The 24436-nt window shown below is 47.2% G+C and overlaps 1 protein-coding gene across 1 annotated transcript; it reads left to right on the top strand.

Annotated features, from left to right (window-relative positions):
- Nucleotides 1–3848: 3848 nt before the first annotated feature.
- Nucleotides 3849–5088, top strand: LOC144695601 (zinc-binding protein A33-like). Its single transcript, XM_078566500.1, has 3 exons — nt 3849–4501; nt 4590–4685; nt 4779–5088. Exons 1-3 carry the CDS (start codon nt 4091–4093, stop codon nt 5040–5042), a joined length of 771 nt encoding a protein of 256 aa, XP_078422626.1. The 5' UTR covers nt 3849–4090; the 3' UTR covers nt 5043–5088.
- Nucleotides 5089–24436: the final 19348 nt, after the last annotated feature.

Genomic DNA, 24436 nt, shown 5'->3' with positions numbered 1-24436 from the left:
TAACCACAACGTAGGACAAAGTGTACTAGAAGAAATATTGGGTGCTTGTGATGAAGGGACAGCAATAATCCTGGGTGACTTTAATTTACATATAAACTGTAAAAACCAGATTGGCAGTAGTAGCTTGGATGAGGAGTTCATAGAATGTTTTTGAGATAAGTTATTTTTAGAGCAGCACATTCTGAAACCAAACAGACAGCAGGTTATGTTAGACTTGGTATTGTGTAATGTGACAGGATTAATTCATGACCTCAGAGTGAAGGCACCCCTGGGTAGCAGCAGCCGCAATATGATTGAATTTTACGTCCAGAAGAGTGGGTCTAAGACTAGTAGTTTAAACTTAAATAAGGGCAACTGTGTGGGCATGAAAGCTGAGCTAGCTGAAGTGAACTGGGATACTATGCTAGGGGGTAGATCAGATCGAAGAGCAGTGGCAGACATTTCAGTGGATATTTCAGAATACTCAGAATAAGTGCATTCCTAATATAAAGAAAAATTCTAAACCACAGAAGGTGGGTCCTCCCTTTACTAAAGAAATTAGGGAATGCATTAAACTGAAGGAAAAAGCATAAAACTGCACAAAGACGAGTTGCAGGTCAGCTGATTGGTCAGAATATAAGGAACAGCAGAGATGTATAGAAGATTAATCAGGAGAAAGAAATTAGAGTATGAGAGGAAGTTAGCTAGAAGTGTAAAAATGGATAACAAGAGTTTCTACAGGTATTTAAACAGGAAAAAAGTAGGTAAAGTGCGTGTTGGTCCTCTAGAGAGTGAGAATGGGAAGTTAGTAGTAGATAATAAGGAACTACTTCACACTTGTACCACTCTTCAGCTCTGAAGAAGACTCATGCGGTTTCAAAACATTAACTCTGTTTCCCATCCACACATGCTCCCAGAGCTGCTGGGTTTTTCCAGCATTTTCTGATTTTATTCCCCAGAACAACAGCCTGGGCTTCAGGATAAGTAGTCCAGTGACACTATCACTACACTCCTAATACTGAGGAGTTAGGATGGTACTGAACAGTGAGTGATCATCAATGAACATCCTTGAACATTCCCTTTACCCTGTGCCCATGCCATCCCCACTTCTGAACTCATAACAAAGGGAAATTCATTGATGAAACAGCTGAAGGTGGTTGTGCCAAGGCCATTGCCCTGAGTGACTTCTGGAGCTAAGTTGATTGGCCTCCAACAACACCATTCATCTTCCTTTGTTCTATACATGACTTGAGGCAGTGCAGAAGTTCTCCCCCAATTCTCATTGACTTCAATTTTACCTGATGCCACTCTTGGTTAAATGCTGCCTTGATGTCAAGGGCAGTCACTCTCACATCACCTCTGGAATTCAGCTCCTTTCTCCATGATTGGACCAAGGGTGTAATGAGGTCCGGAGCCGAGTGACCTTGATGGAACATCAACAGAGTGTTGGTGAGCAGGTTATTGCTGAGTAAATGCCGACTGATAGCACTGTGAATGGCCTCTTCTATCTCTTTGCAGATGACTGAGAGTAGTCTGATGAGCCTGTAATGGGATGGGATTTGTCATTTTTTCTTGGGTGGATAGTACACACCTGGATAAGTTTTCTATATTGCAGTGTTGTAGATGTTGTAGCTTGTGTTGAGAATATGCATAGGGTCTGACTCACCAATATGAAATCATCTGAAAATTGCCTGGGTTTATTCACACTGCACTTGTAAAGGAGGAAAATTACCACAGACACTGGAGTATTGGTCGAATTCATGTAAAAGTTGACTTCCGAATTTTAGTGAAAAGATCCAAACTCTTCCTACTTACCACCCGCTCAGCGCTGAATTCAAACCCTCCCTGGTGCAAACCTTTTCATTCATTGATAGAATCATGGACTAACACACTACCGAAGGCAGCTGTTCAACTCCTCGCATCTGCGCATGTCAACATATGATTTAAAGGCTACAACCTCATTGGTTCACTCTGCACTCCTGCCAACGCGCCCTCTAATATGGCAACAACATAGGAGTTTCAGGAAGGAATGGCAGATACACAGCCCAGTTGAAAGATAAAGTCATTGAGATTGCAGAGCAGAGAAACAATTGTGCAGCTACTAGGGGATTCAAGGTATCAGAGAAGAACATTAGAGATTGGAGGAAGCTCTCTACACAGCTCAGGCAGGTGCCTTAGAATAAATGTGCAAACAGAGGAAAGCCCAGCATGTGGTCACAGTTGGAAGGTGAAGTTGCAAAATACGCTGATGAAAATCTCAGTTTCTCACAGATTTATCCAAATGTTCATCCAGAAAAAAGCAAGAAAATAAAGCATTTCAGATTTCAAAGCCAGCCCTGGGTGGATACGGAGTGGTCTGAATTCGAGACGAATGGATGAGCCTCTTGTGAACTTTGAGATGCCAGCCAGTCAAATGGTGAGCAAAGTTGGAGAGAAAACAGTGTTAGTGAAGACAATTGCTCTGAAAAGTTTTGTTGTTGTGTATGTCTGACAGGACAAAGCTTAAGCTAATGGTGATATTAAAGTGACAAATCTTCCCAAAACAGCAAAGGAGAAGCTGTCCACATTCATGATGAAGGATGGATGAAGGTAATTTGAAAATATGGCTGAGGAAAGTTTGGAGTTTCCGATCAGGTGGATTAGAGAAAGAAAAATGTCTTCTCACCTGGGACATGATCAGATCAGACCTTGTCAATGACGTTATGGCTGAAGTTAAATCTCAACACAGTGATAATGCAGCGATTCCTGGTGGTCCAACTAGCCTTATTCAACCATTGGATGGCTCTCTAAACAAGCCCTTCATGGATAGTATGAGAAAAAAGTGAAATGGCTGGATGATCGGAGGAGAGAAGACATTCACCAAGAGAGGCAGCAAACGGGCTCTGACGTTAGCAACTCTGTGTGAATGGTTTGTGGAGGCCTGGGATGAAATCAGAATGGAGGTGTCATCAAATCATTCAACAAATGTGGGCTACCCGATGCACTTGATGGGACAGAAATTATATTTGTAGAATGATAGGGCCGATGCCGAGGTGATTGCTGATGAAGATAATGTTGATGATCCATATTCTGATGCCATTCAAGAAACAGATTGGGACGTGTTATTTGGTTCTGAAGATGAGGAGAAGGAGGGTGATTTTTGTACATTTTAATTCACGTTCTGCTGTTAAGTAGAATTCTTTTCTGTTCTGTGAAAATACTGAATGAAATTGTACAAATTTATCGAGATCACTTTTGTTTTGATAAATTTATGCATTTAGTGCACAGAAATTCATGTCTGTCTCCATGAAGGTTATTATTTATTTATAAATAAAAACTCAGTAATAAAAATACTTTGTGGCTCATTTTGCATCACTTTTGGGAGTGGGATTAACAGGAACAGTGTCGGACCCGGCAATTCCGCGATAGCGAGATGGTGGGAGATGGTGGATCTCAAACCATCCAAAATGTTACTCGTGTAAAAGTTGACCTCTTTACTTTTTGACTAAAAATTAATCTTAGGAACTGGATTTTTACTCAAACAAATAAGGTATGTCAATGGACAGCTGATACAAATAAATTCCCCGCTATAAGTTGCATGGATAGTTCCAACAATGAAACAGGGGCACATATCTCTACCCAAGTGACCAGTGAATGGTCAATATTGTGGATTTAAAGGGACAGGGCAGGATGTACTGTACAATACATTTCAGATTGTGTGTCCCACACGTTTTAAGAACATCTTCAACGTCCACTCCTGGGGAGGTGGTCAGAGTTGCTTTGAGGCAGAAGTATATGAAGGAGAGCAGCAAGATTCCTGTCACTCACAGGGTTAAAACTCCGCTTCCTCCCATCTTCTCTCCAGCAACCCCCACTGCCCAACCCTCCACGGACTTTCACCCTCCTCTCCTGCGTTCAATTATTCTTCAGCCCTCTCGCTAAGGTTTTCCTGACTATCACTCTCGGTTTGGCCGCCCAGTGTAAAAGTGGATGGGAAATAGACTAGTGGACAATAATAATTCCCTGAGTATTGCTGTGAACCTCATCAAGAAATCACTGAGCTGAAGGTATTCACCAGCTCAGTAACATCGACACTAAAAGGGGTTTGAATCAGGAAGTGCTGAGTGTGAACATGGCTTCCAGACAGCCGGAGGAGAATTTGGCCGAGGATGCAATTTGTCTCATTTGTCTTGATTTCTTCACCGATCCGGTTTCACTGGAGTGTGGACACAACTTCTGCCGCTCCTGTATCACCCAGTGTTGGGAAAAGGAGGAGATAAACTCCTGCCCGGAATGTAGAGAGGAGTTTCGGGAAGAAACCTCAGAGGCAGTCGGGTCTTTAGCGAATTTGGCTGCGAAAGCTCGAGAATTAAAGCTGATTCCGAAAGAGAAGGAAAGTAAACTTCACTGTGAGGAACATGAGGAAGAACTGAAGCTGTTTTGTGAAACTGACAAGAAATTGATCTGTCTGATTTGTAGAGATTCGCGGGAACACAGAGAGCACCGCTTCCTGCCGATTAAAGAAGCTGTTGGAATGTACAAGGTAAAAGAGAACAGTTTTGATCACCTGATTATTTGATCACATTTTCATGGTCTCACTTTTATTTTCTGATTTTCTCTCCCAATCCCAGGATCGGGTGAAATCTTCCTTCGATTCTCTCACACAGAAGAAATCGGCGGTTCTAGAAATGGAGCAGCGGCAGAAACAAAAAATTTCCCAAATTAGAGTAAAGTCTCCCTGTGCTGAGCTTCCAAATTTAATTCATTATTTTGTTGTTTTTATTACAGAAACACGTTATTTTTAACGTTTCTTCTCCTAGAAGCAGTCGAGCAGTCTGCAGACCCACATCACATCCGAGTTCACTAAAATGCACCAGATTCTCACTGAGAAGGAGCAGCGTTTAATCCGAGATCTCAGGGAAGAAGCGGGGAAAATTCTAAAACCAATGGAGGAAAATCTTCGTGAAATTCAAGAGAATTTAAATTCTATTGAGGAGAAACTCTCAGTTGGAAAAACAGTTGGAACAAAAAGACGGAGTGATATTTCTGAAGGTGAGGGATTATATTTCAGTTTAGTTCAGTGAAAGTGCACAGTCACAGCATGATCCACACGAGCCTCCTCCCATCGTACTTCATTCCCCCTGTCAATATATCCTTCTGCTCCTTTCCCCCTCATGTGCTTATCGAGCTTTCCACTTAAATGCATCTTACCTTTCCCATTGGTGGGCGGGAGGCCCCTTCCAGCCTCTGACCTGGTTAAGTCCATATCGGGAAGGCTGGTGAACTGCTTTCCCACTGCCAGCTGAGCCCATTAAATGGACAATTAATGCTCACTGAAGGGTCTGGTCTCACTGTCGCTGAACTTCCCCCAGCGGCAGGCAGGTAAAGAGTTCACCCTGAGGGAAGCTCAAAAAACAAAACTCAGTCGGAGTTGCTGCTGGGTTTCTCTGGGGGTCTCTCGTTAAAAGGCACTCAGTGACTGATTGAGGGACATGGAATTGCAAAGTCTCTTTGACAGGATTTCTGTTTGTCTCTTTTGCCCTGTTCACCTTCATTGCTTTCCATTTCCCTCCTGGTGTTTGACAAGGCGTTTACCAAAACTTGCTTTCACAGTCATATTTCCATCCTCAGTGACTGCCTCCACCTCTGACTTACCCCACATGGATTCCAACTCAAGTTCCATCCCTCATGTTTCGAATCCACCCAGGATTACAGGTATCTCTGGGACATACAATGCTCCTCGGACTGCTGTTCTCGCCGCATTCTGAGATCCACACTCAGTTCCATGCACCACCATATGTACACACGACCTCTCCCCCTAGCAGCACCAACTCACCCTATCTCAAAGCTGTCCTTGTCCCCAGTTTCATTTTATTCTTCGTCTCATCCGACGCCTCAACAAGAAACTTTGTCTCTTCCTTTCAGGTGCTAAGGATCGCAAGCTCCAACAACTCATTGATACCAGTGCCCATCCAGAACCCTCCACCCCTTCCCATCCCTCTGACCCCATCCCGTCTTCTAATCCCAGCCCCGGCCGTGTATTCACCATACCCCCTGACCATCCCCTCTCCAATGCTGAACGTTCAGTGCTCAGCAAAGGACTCAGTTTCATACCCTTATGCCTTAACTCAATGAATTTCAGGTTCAGCATGTTGCTGAACTCTTCTTCCGCCGCCTTCGTCTCTGTGCTCACTCCTTTGGGCAGGAGTCCTATCCCCGTTCAACGGATCCTTTTACCCACCTCCAATATTCTCCCTCCACCTGGACCCCTCCCTCTGGCCTTTTACCTGCTCTTGATCTTTTCATTGAGAACTGTTGGAGTGACATCGGCTGTCTCAATTTCTCTGCTCCTCTCACCCACTCTAACCTGTCTCCTTCTGAACTTGCCGCACTCCATTCTCTCAGGTCCAACCCTGACTTTGTTATCAAACCTGCTGACAAGGGTGGCGCTGTTGTTGACTGGCACACTGACCTCTACCTCGCAGAGGCTGAGTGCCAACTCTCAGACACTTCTCCTACCTCCCCCTGGACCATGACCCATCATTGAACATCAAGGCATTGTTTCCAGGACTGTCACTGACCTCAACTCCTCTGGAGATCTTCCTTCCACAGCTTCCAATCTCATAGTCTCCCAATCCTGGACAGCCTGCTTCTACCTCCTCCCCAAAATCCACAAACAGGACTGTCCCAATAGACCGAACATGTCAGCCTGTTCCTGCCCCATGGAACTCATTTCCCCCTATCTTGACTCTGTTCAAGTCTTCACTTGTCCAGTCCTTTCCCACCTACACCTGCAATTCCTCTGATGCCCTAGTCATATCAACAATTCCCAGTTCCCTGGCCCTAACCATCTCTTCATCATGGACGTCCAATCCCTCTACACCTCCACCCCCCACCAAGATGGTCTGAGGGCTCTCCACTTCTTCCTTGAACAGAGGCCCGAACAATTCCCATCCACCACCACTCTCCTCCGTCTGGCTAAACTTGTTCTCATACTGAACAATTTCTCCTTTCACTTGTCTCACTTCCTCCAAATGAAAGGTGTGGCTATGGGTACCCGCATGGGCCACAGTTATGCCTGTCTCTTTATGGGGTATGTGGAACATTCTTTGTTCCAGCCCTACTCAGGCCCCCTCCCACAATGCTTTCTCCGGTACATCGATGATTGTTTTGGTGCCGCTTCATGCTCTCGTCTGGACCTGGAAAAATTTATCAATTTTGCTTCCAATTTCCACCCCTCCATCATCTTCACATGGTCCATCTCCGACACTTTCTTTCCCTTCCTTGACCTCTCTGTCTCAATTTCTGGTGATAGACTGTCCACCAATATTCATTACAAGCCTACCGACTCCCACAGCTACCCCCGATGACAACTCCTCACACCCCGCTTCCTGTAAGGACTCCATCCCATTCTCTCAGTTCCTTCGCCTCCATCACATCTGTTCTTATGATGCCACTTTCCAAAACAGTTCCGCTGACATGTCTTCCTTCTTCCTTAACCGAGGTTTCCCACCCACTGTTGTTGACAGGGTCCTCAACCGTGTCCGGCCCATCTCCCGCGCCTCTGCCCTCACACCTTCCTCTCCCTCCCAGAACCGTGATAAGGTCCCCCTTGTCCTCACTTTTTACCCCATCAGCCTCCGCATTCAAAGGATCATCTTCTGCCATTTCCGCCAACTCCAGCATGATGCCACCACCAAACAAATCTTCCCTTCATCCCCACCCCCCTGTCAGTATTCCATATGGACCATTCCCTCTGGGACAACCTGGTCCACTCCTCCATCACCCCCAACACCTCATCCCCCTCCTACGGCACCTTCACATGCAACCGCAGAAGGTGCAACACTTGCCCCTTTACCTCCTCCCTCCTCACCCTCCAAGGGCCCAAACGCTCCATTCCGGTGAAGCAGTGCTTGACTTGCACCTCCTTCGATTTGGTCGACTGCATTCGTTGCTCCCAATGTAGTCTCCTCTACATTGGAAAGACCAAACGCAGACTGAGTGACCGCTTTGCAGAACGCCTTCGGTCTGTCCGCAAGCATGGCCCAGACCTTCCTATCGCTAGCAATTTCAACACTCCACCCTGCTCTCATGCCCACATGTCCGTCCTTGGCCTGCGGTAATGTTCCAGGGAAGCCCAACGCAACCGGAGGAACAAGACCTCATCTTCCGACTAGGCACATTACAGTCTTCCGGACTTAACATTGAGTTCAACAACTTCAGACCATGAACTCTCTCCTCCATCCTCATCCCTTTTATTAATCTGTTTTTTTCAATATCCATTTTTACTTTTTAATTTTTATCCACTTTATTTTTATTTTTATTTGTTTTTATTTTTATTCATTGTTTTTCATACAGACTCGAAACGTTAACTCTGTCTTTCCAATTCATTGCCACAGAAGGCTGTGGAGGCCAGGTCATTGAGTGTATTTAAGACCAGATGGATAGGTTCTTGATTGGTAAGGGGATCAAAGGTTACAGGAGAAGGCGGGAGAATGGGGTTGAGAAACTTATCAGCCATGATTGAATGGCGGAGCAGACTCGATGGACCGAATGGCCTAATTTCTGCTCCTATCTTATGTCTTATGTCTCCACAGATGCTGTTAGACCTGCTGAGTTGTTCCAGCATTCCCTGTTTTTGTTTCAGTGAATTTTAAGCTTTTTCAACCAATTAATCTCTTCTCTGTACTCGGAATACAGGTCCAGATTTTTGAATCCAGCTCTCCTCACACACATCAACAGTCTAAACTGAGAAATTTCACACTCCCAACCTGGGCTTTTTCGAACATTGTAGAGACCGGCAGTGTGGAATTTCCCGATAGGGACTCGGTGTGTAACAGGAACATGGAAGTGGGAAGTCCAGGCTCATATTTATTTTCCCTTCTTTTTCTCTGATCCAATTCTCTTTCAGTTGTGAAGAAAGGTCCTGCCTGAATTGTCTGATCAGCCGAGTTTTGCAGCATTTTCTGTTTTTGGTATTGCCGCCAGTCCCAAGTATCCAGCAGCAGGTGGCGGTACTGCGCTGTAAAACTTGACCGATCTTTGTACAGCTCAACATCACCATCGTCTGGCTGCAATTGACACTACAATGAACTGCAAGGGAAAGTTAAACACTCTGGGCTGAATTTTCACTGATCATCGATCACAAAACGGGCGTTAGCTGGCCAACCTCATGTTTTACATCCAGCATTGCAGTAGACATGTGATTTCTGCTCTTTAAAACCAAGATTTCCAAACTCCCAGTAACCTTGAGGAATCTAATTTGTGTATTTTTCGTTACTCATATGAGGTGCTGCATACCCGTGGAATCGTCTCATTTTCGGAATACAACATGAACCTGATGTTTTAATACAAGTGACAGTGGGAATGATGAGAAAGGGCTGATGGAGCTATTGCCGGATGCACACATTTCCCTGAAGAATATTAGAAAAATATCAAATAATATGAGTATCTTAGTACATTTCAGGAACATTGACCAGAGATAACGATTAGGTAACAGCTTTGAGCACCTCTGCTCTGCCTGTCAGTGTGATCCTATCAGTTTTAAGGTGGAACATGGCAGCTCAATAAGGAAAGTGTTGGAGTTATCAAGTGTGGAGATGATAGCGGCAGGGATAAGGCACTGGGTGTGAGCTAGGTGGGGGTGGAGATAGGTGATGTTCCAGAGATAGTCATAAGTGAAATGAAGGGAAAGTAGGGAAATGGATGGAAAGAGGAGCAGAGAGGGAAAGGGGCCGATCCTCGGATTGGTCCTTTAGGGTGTGAGGAAGGAGTGTGTCAGTATTAAATTGAGAGGGAGTGTGGAAAGAGAGTCTCAGCATGAACTCTGGGGAAGCGTCAGCTTGAAGTGAGGGGGTTGAAGAGAGAAAAATGTAAATTCCCAAACGCCATGGAAATGCAGTATTGTCACCCTTCAATATCTGGATTTCTCTCTCAGGTTTTCATGTTCTGGGTGCAGAGTGAGAAATGGAAACACAAGAAATCCCAGCTACAGACTGGGAAACAGGTGAAGAGATGGAGGATGGGACTGGGTGGTTTGACTGACTGAAGCAGGGAGTAAATGAAGGAAGGAGACACACAAGATATTTAATTTACTTTTTTATTTTAATCCTCTGACTTTTATATTTGTATTGGTTTTATTTACAGTTTGGTTGGGATTTTACAATTTGGAGATTAAATGACACATTTAGTGACAACCTGTTGTCAATGGTGGTTTGCAACCCCGAGCCCCTGACCTCTGCGCCTGACCCTAATCACGGGGTCAAGCCACTGTGACGTCAGGGATGATGTGTCCATCCGAGGCCCCGCCCCTTTTCAGATCCGGATCAGAACCGGAGCAGATTCTAAGAAACTGGTTTTCATCCCGAGTCCAGAAGAAAGGATAAAGTTTCTCAGTGAATTTATTCCCAGTGAAGCTGTGGAGATGGGACTTGGTGTCCGCGCTGTAAAATGAAACTGTCCCAGACTCAAAACTGAGATAAAAGCAAAAAACTGCGGATGCTGCAAATCCAAAACAAAAACAAAAATACCTGGAAAAACTCAGCAGGTCTGACAGCATCTGCGGGGAGGAACAGTTAACCTTTCGAGTCCGAATGACAAATGAATCCGCAGATGCTGAGTTTTTCCAGGTATTTTTGTTTTTGTCATAAATGAGATAAACTCCCACCTTCCCGGGGATCTGACCGACAGGGAGACGGGATCCAGGAGAGGATTTTATGTTAAACTGATCCCCAAACCGCCCAATGGTCCAGAATCCAGTCTCCGGGATCAGACTGACCCAGTCCTTCCTCTCCACAGACTCTGCGGCTACTCCCAGACTCCAGCCCCGATTCCCCTTCACCTCCACCTCCCAGTAATGACTCCCCGATGTGAATCCCTCTGACCCCAGGGCACAGGGACAGTCTATAAACCTCTTCCCGGTGTCAGGGAGATTCCTCCGGGTCCGGGTCCGTCTCAAACTCTTCAGATCCTCAGACACCTCGAGCCCGGGATTCGCTGTTTCCACATCCAGGGTCACAGAGACTGGGAGAGAAAAGCAGAGAATTAGAGACTCACTGGGGATCGGGGGAGAGACTCGCTGGGGATCGGGGGAGAGACTCACTGGGGATCGGGGGAGAGACTCACTGGGGATCGGGGGAGAGAGTCACTGGGGATCGGGGGAGAGACTCGCTGGGGATCGGGGGAGAGAGTCACTGGGGATCGGGGGAGAGACTCGCTGGGGATCTGGGGAGAGACGCGCTGGGGATCGGGGGAGAGACGCGCTGGGGATCGGGGGAGAGACTCGCTGGGGATCGGGGGAGAGACTCGCTGGGGATCGGGGGAGAGACTCGCTGGGGATCGGGGGAAGAGAGTCGCTGGGGATCGGGGGAGAGACTCGCTGGGGATCGGGGGAAGAGAGTCGCTGGGGATCGGGGGAGAGAGTCGCTGGGGATCGGGGGAGGAGAGAGAGACTCATGGGGATCAGAAGAGACGAGCCTGAATTTCATGTTCCCCCACCTGTGCGGGGTGTGGGGAGCGTGAAATCAGATGACTGGGCTTCCCTCTGGGTTCCAGCCCGCTCCAACCTCTCAGCGATTTTACACTGTGGCTGGAGAGGACTGGAACGGGCCACCCACCCTTGATGCATTTGAGACCCTTAAGTGGCCAATTATTGGACAGTTAAGGGCCTCTTCCCACCTAGCCTCAAGTTTTAGGCTGGAAGGAGGATTACCCGGGTGTGGGGGAAGCTCAAAATTTTTTTTTGGAAAAATATACTTTATTCATAAAATATCTGGAAGAACATACCAAACCATTTCAAAATCACCATCACAAAAGTACAATCAGGTTCAACTTTTACAACATGTATCACGAGGTGCATCAATACAATAAATGAATATTACAATCATTTGCAGACATTCATTTCGAACTGTACAGCCCGAGGGGCTCTACTCAGTTCCCAGCCCCTCGGTGCACTGTGGCAGAAAGCTCTTAGACAGCGACCCTTCCCCATTGCGCCTTTGCAGCGGCTGCCCCAAGCTTTAGTGCGTCCCTCAGCACGTATTCCTGGACCTTGGAATGTGCCAGTCTACAACACTCGGTCGGGAACAACTCTCTGCACTGGAAGACCAACAAGTTTCGGGCAGACCAAAGAGCGTCTTTCACTGAGTTGATGATCCTCCAGCTGCAGTTGATGTTTGTCTCGGTGTGTGTCCCTGGGAACAGCCCGTAGAGCACAGAGTCCTGTGTCACAGAACTGCTCGGGATGAACCTCGACAGAAACCACTGCATCTCTCTCCAGACCTTCTTTGCAAAGGCACAATCCACAAGGAGGTGAACAACGATCTCGTCCCCACCACAGCCACCTCGAGGGCAACGTGCCGAGGGGGTGAGACTCCTGGCATGTAGGAAGGATCTGATGGGGAGGGCCTTTCTCACCACGTCTTGGTGCTTGTTGGAAAGTTCTGGTGATGAGGCATTCTGCCAAATGACTTGGACAGGAACCATCCGACAGGATCCACCCTCTGCTTTTCCCTCAGGGCCTCTAAGATGTTACGTGCCGACCACTGCCTGATGGACTTGTAGTCAAAGCTGTTTCTCTGCAAAAATTTTTCCACCAGGGACAGGTGGTACGGCACGGTCCAACTACTTGGAGCGTTCCGCGGCAGCGTGGCCAGACCCATCCTTCACAACACTGGGGACAGGTAGAACCTCAGCACGTAGTGACACGTGGTATTTGCGTACTGAGGGTCTACGCACTGCTTGATGCAGCCACACACAAAGGTGGCCATCAGTATGAGAGCGATGTTGGGCACGTTTTTTCCCCCTTTATCTAGAGGCTTGTACATCGTGTCCCTGCGGACACGATCCATCTTCGACCTCCAGATAAAGCGAAAGATGGCTCGGGTGATCGCCATTTTGCAGGAGTATGGAATGGGCCAGACCTGCGCCACGTACAGCAACAGCGAGAGTGCCTCACACCTGATGACCAGGTTCTTACCCGCAACGGAGAGGGAGCGTCGCTCCCACATGCCCAGTTTCCTTTTCACCATAGACACTCACTCCTTCCAGTTTCTAACGCATGCCCCGGTCCCTCCGAACCATATCCCCAGCACCTTCAGGCCGTCAGCCCTGACAGTGAAGGGGACAAAGGATCGGTCAGCCCAGTTCCCAAAGAACATGGCCTCGCTCTTCCCACGATTTACCTTGGCTCCCAAGGCCAGTTCGAACTGGTCGCAGATGTGGATCAGTCTGTACACCGACAGCGGATCCGAGCAGAAGACGGCGAAATCGTCCAAGTACAGGGAGGCTTTGATCTGAGTGCCTCCACTGCCTGGGATCGTCACTCCTCTTATGCTCAGATCCTTCCTGATGGACTCAGCAAAGGGTTCTATGCAACACACGAAAAGAACAGGCGAGAGAGGACAGCCCTGCCTGACTCCAGATTTAATCGGAAAGCTATCTGATTCCCACCCATTGATTAAGATGGCGCCACTGATGTTAGTGTAGAGCAGTTGGATCCAATTGCGAATTCCCTCCCCAAACCCCATTTTGGAGAGCACCTCCACCATGTTTTTGTTGATCTGAAACTGCCTGATTGGTGCCCTTGTCACTAGTTTTTTTTCATTCATGGGATGTGGACATCACTGGCTAGGCCAGCATTTATTGTCTATTCCTAATTGCCCTTGAGAAGGTGATGGTGAGCTGTCTTCTTGAACTGCTGCAGTTCCTGTGGTGTAGGTACACTCACTGTGATGTTAGCGAGGGAGTTCTAGGATTTTGACCCAGTGACAGCCTGGCCCCTAGTGACAGGAATTGTAGCAACAAGTGGCTGGAAGAAAAGTCAATCAGCACATCATACTGTCTGATCCACAGCAGGCAGTGGCAGGGACTCTCCAGGTTTCTGGCACTTGGGGGACTGTTGGAGGCCAGAAATCTGCTGAGTCTGAGTCAGATGATGAGCCTCTGGACTCGGTCATATCTCAGTTGCTGGACTGCAAAGGTAAGCTCTTGAACTTCAGGAAGGGATGTCTGTTACATTCCTCAGATTGAAAGACACGATGGAGGAGTCTGTCTACCTTCAGTCTGAGGTGATAGTGCCAGCATACCAATGCACCGAGGTCAACACTGGTAGGATGGCGGCCACCATGGAGACCTTGGTCCAGGACATCGGTCCTGCGCTGCCGCGCGGGCTGAACACCACCGCTGACGCCATTGTTGTCCTCCAACAGTGTCAGTGTGTGAGGGGTGCGGGGCAGCTCGATCTCACTCTAGCTTGCCCTTCTCCTCAAGGAGTCAGCCAGGATCCCTCAGGCACCAATGAGAAAGAGGATCAGTGGATGCACATCCCGGACCCATCCACCCAGGTGACTTCAGGAGGGTCCGGCCCTCTGAATCCCCTCTTCCTGTGACCCCAGTAACTCCAGCTCCACAGGCCAAGGAGGGTGCCATTGCCACAAAGCAGGTCCCCAAAAGCAGGCTGTGGCCCTCCAGGTTTCAGCCCTCCAGAGGGTGCCCGTCAAGGTAATCACAGGCAGGACATAGCAGTCAGCAGGCTGCCTCCACCTCCACTGTGGATGTCAGGGGAGCACCAAGACATAGTGGCAGGGTTAGGAAAGAAGATTAAGAAGATGTAACTGTACAGCCTGGCCCGTGTGTTAATCACCTGTAAATAATGTTCACTATTATAAATAAACTTGCAAGAATGTCTCCCTGCCTATGGCTCCTTGTTCTGACAAGCAGTCTGATGTGAAACCTTGGTTCCTGCACAAGATAAAGGCAGGTGTCTCAGTCCAGGGCCTCTTCCCTGTGCAGTGTGTAACCTTCAGACCAGTGATGCTCTGGCTTCACACTCACTGGATACATTACTGATGCCTGCACCTCGATGGTGCTGGTCATTGCTGCTGGAATGTTGTGGGCAGGTGTCACAGAGTACCGTCATTCTCTCTCTGTGCTCTCAGCACCTTGAGGTGGGGTTGGTCCCCCCCATCTCTTCAGCATTGTGACCAGTGATGCTGTCCTCCTGGAAGGGTCAGGTGCTGAAGGCTGACAAAGTATCAGGTGCATTTAAAGTTTCACGGCTGTGTCTCCAGGATATGACCCTGAGCACAGAATGCAATTGAGCTATGCTCAGCCAGACAGGAGGCAGGCATTCACGTAGGCAATTGAAGATCTATGGAGTGTCTTCACTGCATGCCTTCATCATCTTCCTTGAATCTAGCAGCTATGAGGGTTTCCCGAGCGTGCCTGCCTCATCCTCTGGCCAGTGCAATGGCCTCATCACCGTCAACTTCACCTTTGAGGACCTTATCACCCTCATTCTCGTTGATGTCCACCTCATCGGAGGAGATGTCCAGCTCCTCCAGCTCCTCCTCAGCCAGATCCTATCACCGTTGCAGTGTCAGGTTGTAAAGGGTACAGCAGGCAATGACGATTGTGACACTCTCTGTGGACTATATTGCAGGGCTCCACCAGGACAGTCCAGGCACCAAAACCTCATTTTTAGCATCCCGATGGTTTCCTGCACCAAGGTGCGAGCTGCAGCATGAGCCTCATACCATCATTTTGCTGCAGTCAGAGGCCGCTGCACAGGCATCACCAGCCACATCCTCTGGTAGTCTTTGTCCCTGAGGAGCCATCGGTGCAGCCTCTGCAGACACTGAAAGACATTAGGGATGAGACCTACTGAGAATGTCGGAGTCATGGACACACCCTGGGACCCATTTGTGGTGGTCGCACACCCGCTGAACATTCAGCGAGTGGAAGCCCTTGCGGTTGACATCGTTGACCGCTTGTTGCCACTGAGATCTGAGCGCCATGTCAGCGCATTCAACGGCAACCTGCACCTGTGGGAAACCTAAGGTCTTACATCCTGGCTTTCCCGGGCAAAATGTACAGAGTTGTGTGCCTTCGCAAAGATAGCTGCCGTGACCTCATAGATTGATTTGTGGGTGGAGGCTTGTGACATCCCACAGAGGTCACCTGTGGAGCCCTGAAAGGAGCGACTGGTGTAAAAATTGGGAACCGCAGACACTTTAATAGCCACTGGCAATGGATGCCCTCCATGTCCTCACCAAACCCTGCAGCAGGTGGCGGATGTGACCGACGAGATCTCTGGACATGCACAGCCTCGGGTTCTTGGTCATCTGCAGGAATGAAAGGTGGCGTCTATAGGCCTTGGGTCTCACTGGGCACCAACTAGCAATGGTTCGCCCTGGCTCTTCAGCGGCCTGTGTGGGACCCCCAGCCACCGCTTCTTCCTGAGTGTGTTGCTCCTCCCTCTGCCCAGACAGGTGCCTCTGTCACTCTCTTCTCCTTTGTCTCCACTCTCTGTAAGCTATGAGGCATATAGCTAGGTCACCAGGTTCCATGCTCCTGATGTACTCCTGCAGGATGAAAGAGAGACATTTGGTTTAACTTGGGCGTTCTGAGAACATCTCTTGGTTCAGTCTGAAGGCCCCTTAATGTATCCCAGAGAGTGCAGGCCGCCACTTGTTTGACCAGAGTTAAGTACGCTGCATGGCTGCCCAAGAACCCACCCAACTCTGCCCCACTCCACCTGACTGATTGGCGGTAGCTTTGCCCACTGGACTGCATACTGTGCTCTCAGCTCAGGCGCAGGCATTCGGCTAACCAACACTGCAAAGCTGCGCTGTTAGCTTGAACCCTGGGGGAGACTGATTCAAACCGGGATGATGCCATTGCAAGGGGTTGTGAGCGGTTCCAGTAGTGACTGCTCCATGGCCAGCTTTTGCAAGGAGATTGTACAATGTGCCCAGTTGTCTAATTGTTCTGCAGTCCACTAAAGCACTCATTAGTTAGCAGTCTGTGCCCAAGGGGTGAAAAGCTCTGGAACGTTTTGTGGCATTTTCATGCCTCTGTGTTGCTTGAGTGGGCAGATAAGCTAGAGGCCCAACTCTAAGCATATCAATGTGGCTGCACCTGAACTGTCTCAGCTGTGGAGGAAAGGTCACTTTATACAAGGTTTCCCTAATGCGTGGCCGCTTCCCTCCCATGCCCTCTGCACATACTTGCGCACCTGTGCCCTCACCTAAATGTGCGGCACCTCAACCTTGAAGTCCAGCAGGTGACCCTAGCGAGCGCTGCACAACGTTACTGTGCATTCACCTCCGAGTTCTCCTCGAAGTTCAGCTCACAAGATGCACTCCCTATACATGTTGTTGTGAAATACATTGACATGCAATCGCTCCGACATGATTGGATGATCCAGCGTGGGGGGATGATTCCGGCAGCTGGGCTTTTAATGATATGCAGATGTATTACAATGAAGCCCCCGACTTCCAAAGGCAGGAACCATGGTCCGCCACTGACGGACGGAGCGGACGATTGCAAAAATGTTTCACGACAGCATGAAACTGGTTTTTGGTCTTCCCGCTATATTGTCCGCTCACGCACGCCATGATGCCCTCCGACAACGGGAGTGGACAATTCTGCCCCATGTGTCAATAGCTCGGCGTGTCAGCTGTGGCTCAGTGAGTAGCATTCTTGCCTCTGAATCAGAAGACAGAAGGCTCAAGTATGAGCCCTGGACTTGACCATAACATGTTGACCGAGACTTCAGTGAGGTCTTTCTGATGAGATGAAAAAGTGAGGCCCTGTCTGCCCTCCCAGGTGGGTGTAGAGCAGTGCAATGCTGCTTTGGACTGCATTACAGTGCTTCATTTGGAGCTTGGTGAGAGGGGGACTTTTAAGGGTTAGTTTCTATCTAAAGACTAATCTTTCTTTAATTTTGGAACCAACAAAAAGTTGCTCTTTGGGTTGGGAGATGGTGACTTTTAAGTCCAGCTTTAAAACAGGGGTATACAGGCTCTGGTTGCAAATGCAGCTAGTAAATTAGTTAACTGGCTTAAGCAGGTTTGCAGAAGCTAGATTCAGACAGCATAAAAGCAAACCATCTCCTGTGCTGCTTTTGTCTGCACTGGAGTGCTGCTTTGGGTTGCATTAGAGTGCTTCAGTTGGAGTTTGGTGAGAGAGGGAGTTCCCTGAAGACGGAAGGTGATCCTTTCATTTTCTACCTTTCCTCAGTAAGGAGAGTGACAGCCTTGGTAAGTAGGATTTGTAAGTATTTCTTCTGTCCTTAATATTTCTCTAAACTAGAAGAAGTAGGAGTAAAGGGAGTAATTTAAGGGTAAGACATGGCAGGGCAGCTTGGCTAAGTGGAATGCTCCTCCTGTGCAGTGGGAGATCAGGGACATTTCCAGTGTCCACGGCGCCCATGTGTGCAGGAAGTGTCTCCAGCTGCAGCTACTCAAAATTCGTGTTTCAGAGCTGGAGCTGCGCCTGGAGTCACTGTGGAGCATTCGCAAGGATGAGATCTTCATGGATAGCACATACAGTGAGCTAGTCACACCGCAGGAAAAGAGTGCACAGCCAAAAAGGGAATGGGTGACTGCCAGACAGAGTAAAAGCACTAGGCAGGTAGTGCAGGAGTCACCTGGGTCCATCTCCCTCTCCCAACAGATTTTCCATTTTGGATATTGCTGGGGAAGATGGTTTCTCAGGGGAGTGCAGCAAGAGCGTGGTCCGTGGCACCACGAGTGGCTCAGCTGTGCAGCGGGGGCAAAAAGAGTGGGAGAGCAGTCGCGATAGGGGATTCTATCATAAGGGGAACAGATAGACGTTTTTGCGACTGCAGACTTGACACCAGAATGGTATGTTGCCTCCCAGGTGCCAGGGTCAAGGATGTCACTGATTGGCTGCAGGATATTCTGAAGGTGGACAGTGAACAGCCAGAGGTTCTGGTCCATATTGGTACCAACGACAAAGGTAAAAAGAGGTCCTGAAAACAAAATATAGGGAGCTAGGAAATTAATTAAAAAGCAGAACCTCAAAGGTAGTAATCTCAGGATTACTCCCAGTGCCACATGCTAGTGAGATCAGGAATAGAAGAATAGACCAGATGAATGCGTGGCTGGAGAGATCGTGTAGGAAGGAGGGATTTAAATTCCTGAGGCATTTGGACTGATTTTGGGGAAGATGGGACCTGTACAAGCTGGACAAGTTGCACTCCAGAAGGACTGAGACCAATTTCCTCACAGGGGTATTCGCTGGTTCTGTAGGGGAGGGTTTAAACTAGACTGGCAGGTGGACGGGAACCTGAGCAGGGAGACACAAGTGAGGGAAACAAAGATAGGAATGAAAGTCAGAAAAGTAGAAAGCAAAATTGGAAGGTTGGGGAAACAAGGACTAGCAGTAAATGGGGCCATAGTACAAAAAAATAGGTAAAAATGTTAAAGAGACAGGCCTAAAGGCATTGTATCTGAATGCGCAGAGCATCCACAATAAGGCAGATGAATTAAGAATGCAAATAGATGTAAACGGGTATGATATGATTATGATTATGGAGATATGGCTGCAGGGTGACCAAGGCTGGGAACTGAGTATCCTAGGGTATTTGATATTTAGGATGGACAGGCAAAAAGGAATAGGAGGTGGCATAGCATTGTTAGTTAAGGATGAAATCGATAAGATAGTGAAGGAGGATATTGATTTTACATCTAGATTTTTTAAGCCAGAGTGGGTAGAGCTAAGAAGCAACAAAGGGCAGAAAACATTACTGGGAGTTGTCTATAGGTCTCCGAACAGTAGTGCAAGGTAGGCGACAGCATTAAACGGGAAATTAGAGATGCATGTAACCAGGGTGCTACAGTAATCATGGGTAACTTTACACTACTCCACTTTCCGTCCTAATGAAGAATTCTACCATGTTATGGTCACTGTTCCCTAAAGGACCCAGTACAACAAGATAATATGCAAGCCAAATTAGCTGTGATGAATGAATTCCTGGAGTGTCTATGAGATGTTTTTTTAGACCAGTATGTTGAGGAACCAACTAGGGAACAGGCCATCCTAGATTTGGTATTGTGCAATGAGAAGGGTTTAATTAATAATCTTGTTGTGCTGGGTCCTTTAGGGAACAGTGACCATAACATGGTAGAATTCTTCATTAGGATGGAAAGTGGAGTAGCCCAACCTGAAACTAGGGTCCTAAATCTTAACAAAGAAAACTATGAAGGCCTAAGGTGTGAGTTGGCTCAGATAGTTTAGGGAGCTTGGTAGATTGACAATGGCTAATATTTAAGGAACAAATGTATGCATTGCAACTGTTATACATTTCTTTCTGGCGCAAAAACACAACAGGAAAAGTGGCCCAACCATGGCAAATAAAATAAATTAAGGGTAGTATTAGATCCAAAGAGGAGTCATATAAAGTTGCTAGAAAAATGAGCAAGCCTGAGGATTGGGAGCAGTTTAGAATTCAGTAAAGGAGGACCAAGAGATTGATTTAAGAAGAAAAAAATAGAGTATGAGAGTAAATTTGCAAGGAACATAAGATTAGACCATAAAAGCTTCTATAAGTATGTGAAAAGAAAGCGTTTAGTGAAGACAAATGTAGGTCCCTTACAGTCTGAAACGGGAGAATTTATAATAGAAAACAAGAAAATGGCAGAGCAATTAAACAACTACTTCAGTTCTGTCTTCACAGAGGAAGACACAAATAACTTCCCAGAAATACTAGGGAAACAAGGGGCAAGTGAGAAGGAGGAATTGAAGGAAATTAGTATTACTAAAACAAAAGTGCTGGAGAAATTAGTGGAACTGAAAGTCGATAAATCCCCAGGGCCCAATAATCTACATCCCAGGGTACTAAAGGTGGTGGCCATAGAATATTGGGTACATTGCTTGTCATCTTCCAAAATTCTGTAGATTCTAGAACAGTCCCGGTAGATTGGAGGATGGCAAATGTATTTTAAAAAGGAGGGAGGGAGAAAACAGTTAATTGCAGACCGGTTAGCCTAACATCAATATAAAGAAAATAAAGAGTCTATTATAAAGGATGTGATAACAGGACATTTAGAAAATATCAACAGGATTAGACAAAGTCAACATGGATTTATGAAAGGGAAGTCATGTTTGACAAACCTAACTAGCAGACAGATAAGGGAGAATCAGTGGATGTGGTAATTTGGATTTTCAGAAGGCTTTTGATAAGAGGTTAGCGTGTAAAATTAAAGCACATGGGACTGGGGGTGATACATTGGCATGGATTGATAATTGATCAGCAGACAGGAAACAGAGTAGGAAAAAATGGGTTTCTTTTGGAGTGATAGGCAGTGAGTGGTGGGTACCACAGGGCCCCAGCAATTCACAATCTATATCAATGATTTGGATGAAAGAACCAAATTATTTCCAAGTTTGTTGACGACACAAAACTAGGTGGGAATATGAACAATGAGGAGGGTGTAAAGAGGCTTTAAGATGATTTAGACAGGTTGAGTGAATGGACAAATACATGGCACATGCAATATCATGTGGGTAAGTGTGAAGTTACCCACTTGGGTAGGAAAAACAGAATAGAAGAGTATTATTGAAATGGTGATAGATTGAGAGATGTTGATGTACAAAGAGACATGGGTGTCCTTGTACACCAATCACTGAAAGCAAGCATGCATGTGCAGCAAGCAGTTAAGAAGGCAAATGGTATGTTGGCCTTCATTGTGACAGGACATCATTACAGGAGCAAGGATGGCTTACTGCAGCTGTACAGGGCTCTGGTGAGACCACACCTGGAGTATTGCGTGCAGTTTTGGTCTCCTTATCTAAGAAAGGATATACTTGCCATAGAGGGAATGCAAAGTAGATTCAACAGACTGATTCCTGGGATGGCAGGATTATCATATGAGGAGAGATTGGGCCAACTAGGCCTACATCCACTGGAGTTTAGAAGAATGAGAGGGGACCTCATTTAAACATATAAAATTCTGACAGGGATGGACAGACTGGATGCAGGGATGATATTTCCTTTGGCTGGGGGTGTCTAGAACAAGGGATCACAGTCCCAGGATATGAGATAAACCATTTAGGACATGAGCAGAAATGTCTTCACTCAGAGGGTGGTGAACCTGTGGAATTCTCTACCAAAGAAGGCTGTGGAGGCCAAGTTACTGAATATATTTAAGAAGGAAATAGATAGATTTCTGGACTCTAAAGGGGTATGGGGAGAGAGTGGGACCACAGCGTTGAGATAGAGGATCAGCCCTGATCACATTGAATGGCGAAGCAGATGTGAAGGGCTGAATGGCCTGCTCCTGCTCCTATTTTCAATGTTTCTATGTTTTAATCACCATCCTTTCAGAAGGATGGGAGGGTCCTTGGAGGATGCAGAGGAGATTTACCAGAGTGGCTCCAGTAAGGAGGGATGTTAGCTCCAAGGTTAGGTTGGAGAAGCTGGGGTTGTTGGAGCAAAGGACATTGACAGGAGATTTGATAGAGGTGTACAAGATTAGAGCGGGTTAAAATAAAGTAGACAAAGAACAGCTGTTCCTATTTTTTTTTAAACTCATTCATGGGATGTGGGCTTCGCTGACAAGGCTGGCATTTATTGCCCATCCTTAGTTGCCCTTGAGGTGGTGAGCTGCCTTCTTGAACTGCGGCAGTCCATGTGGTGTAGGTACACTCACAATGCTGTTAGGAAGGGAGTTCCAGGATTTTGATCCAGCGACAGTGAAGGAATGGCGATATATTTCCAAGTCAGAATGCTGAGTGACTTGGAGGGAAACTTCCAGGTGGTGGTGTTCCCATCTATCTGCTGCCCTTGTCTTTCTAGATGGTAGTGGCCATGCATTTGGAAGGTGATGTCGAAGGAGCCTTGTTGAATTCCTGCAGTACATCTTGTAGATGGTACACACTGCTGTGACTGTGCATTGATGGTGGAGGGAGTGAATGTTTGTGGATGTGGTGCCAATCAAGCGAGCTGCTTTGTCCTGGATGGTGTCAAGCTTCTTGAGTATTGTAGGAGTTGCACTCATCCAGGCAAGTGGGGAGCATTCCAGCACACTCCCGGTTTGTGCCTTCTCAGGCTATGGGGAGTCAGGAGGTGGATTACTCATTGCACAATTCCTAGCCTCTAACCTGCTCTTGTAGCCACAGTATTTATATGGCTAGTTCAGTTCAGTTTCTGGTCAATGGTAACCACCAGGATGTTGATAGTATGGGATCCAGTGATGGTAATACCATTGAACTTCAAGGGGCGATGGCTAGATTCTCCCTTGTTGGAGATGGTCATTGCCTGACACTTGTGTGGCGTGAATGTTAATTGCCCCTTGTCAGCCCAAGCCTGGATATTGTCCAGGTCTTGCTGCATTTGTTCATGGACTGCTTCAGTATCTGAGGAGTCGCAAATGGTGCTGAATATTTTCCAATCATCAACGAACATCTCCACTTCTGACCTAATGATGGAAGGAAGCAGCTGAAGATGGCTGGGCCTGAGGAACTCCTGCAGTAATGTCCTGGAGTTGAGGTGACTGACCTCCAACAACCACGACAATCTTCCTTTGTGCTAGGTATGACTCCAACCAGTGGATAGTTTTCCTCCTGATTCCCATTGACTTCAATTTTGCTTGGGCTCCTTGATCAAGCTACACTCAGTCAAATGTGGCCTTGCTAGCAAGGGCAGTTACTCTCACCTCACCTCGGGAGTTCAGCTCTTTTCTCCATGTTTGAATCAAGGCTGAGGTCAGGAGCGGAGAGGCCCTGGCAGAACCCAAACTGGGCATCAGTGAACAGATTATTGCTAAGCAAGTGCCGCTTGATAGCACTGTTGACGACCCCTTCCTTCACTTTAACGATGATTGAGAGTAGGCTGATGGGGTGGTAATTGTCCAGGTTGGATTTGTCCTGCTTTTTGTATACAGGATATACCTGGGCAATTATCCACATAGTTATGTGGATGCCAATTATTTAATTGTCCACCACCATTCAAAACTGGATGTGGGAGGACTGCAGAGCTTATATCTGATCCATTGGTTGTGGGATTGCTTAGTTCTGTCTATTACTTGTTACTTATGCTGTTTGGCACACAAGTAGACCTGAGTTATAGCTTCACCAGGTTAACATCTAGTGCTGCTCCTGGCAAGCTCTCCTGCACTCTTCATTGAAGCACTGGAACAGCTTGGCCATGGGCGCACCAGGTTCTGGAGCACAAGTCTTTAGTACTACTGCCAGAATATTGTCAGGCCCCATAGCCTTTGCATTCTCCAATGCCTTCAGCCATTTCTTGATATCACATGGAGTGAATTGAATTGGCTGAAGACTGGCATCTGTGATGCTGGGGACCTCCAGAGGAGGCCGAGATGGATCATCCACTCGGCACTTCTGGCTGAACATTGTAGCAAATGCTTCAGTCTTATCTTTTGCACTGATGTGCTGGGCTCCTCCATCATTGAGGATGGGGATATTTGAGCAGCCTCCTCCTCCAATGAATTATTTAATTGTCCACCACCATTCAAGACTGGATGTGGGAGGACTGCAGAGCTTATATCTGATCCATTGGTTGTGGGATTGCTTAGTTCTGTCTATTACTTGTTACTTATGCTGTTTGGCACACAAGTAGACCTGAGTTATAGCTTCACCAGGTTAACATCTAGTGCTGCTCCTGGCAAGCTCTCCTGCACTCTTCATTGAAGCAGGATTGATCTCCTGG

This window comes from Cetorhinus maximus, chromosome 21 (assembly GCF_964194155.1).
Source record: "Cetorhinus maximus chromosome 21, sCetMax3.hap1.1, whole genome shotgun sequence".
Classification (NCBI taxonomy): Eukaryota; Metazoa; Chordata; class Chondrichthyes; order Lamniformes; family Cetorhinidae; genus Cetorhinus; species Cetorhinus maximus.
This window is presented reverse-complemented; position numbering and strand designations above follow the sequence as displayed.

What these genes read in the sequence shown, in the direction of transcription:
- LOC144695601 (XM_078566500.1), top strand. Translation starts at nt 4,091, where the DNA reads ATGGCTTCCAGACAGCCGGAGGAGAATTTGGCCGAGGATGCAATTTGT. An exon ending in AAGCTGTTGGAATGTACAAG is followed by an intron (nt 4,502 to 4,589) that starts GTAAAAGAGAAC and finishes TCCCAATCCCAG; the next exon opens with GATCGGGTGAAATCTTCCTT. An exon ending in AAAAAATTTCCCAAATTAGA is followed by an intron (nt 4,686 to 4,778) that starts GTAAAGTCTCCC and finishes TTCTTCTCCTAG; the next exon opens with AAGCAGTCGAGCAGTCTGCA.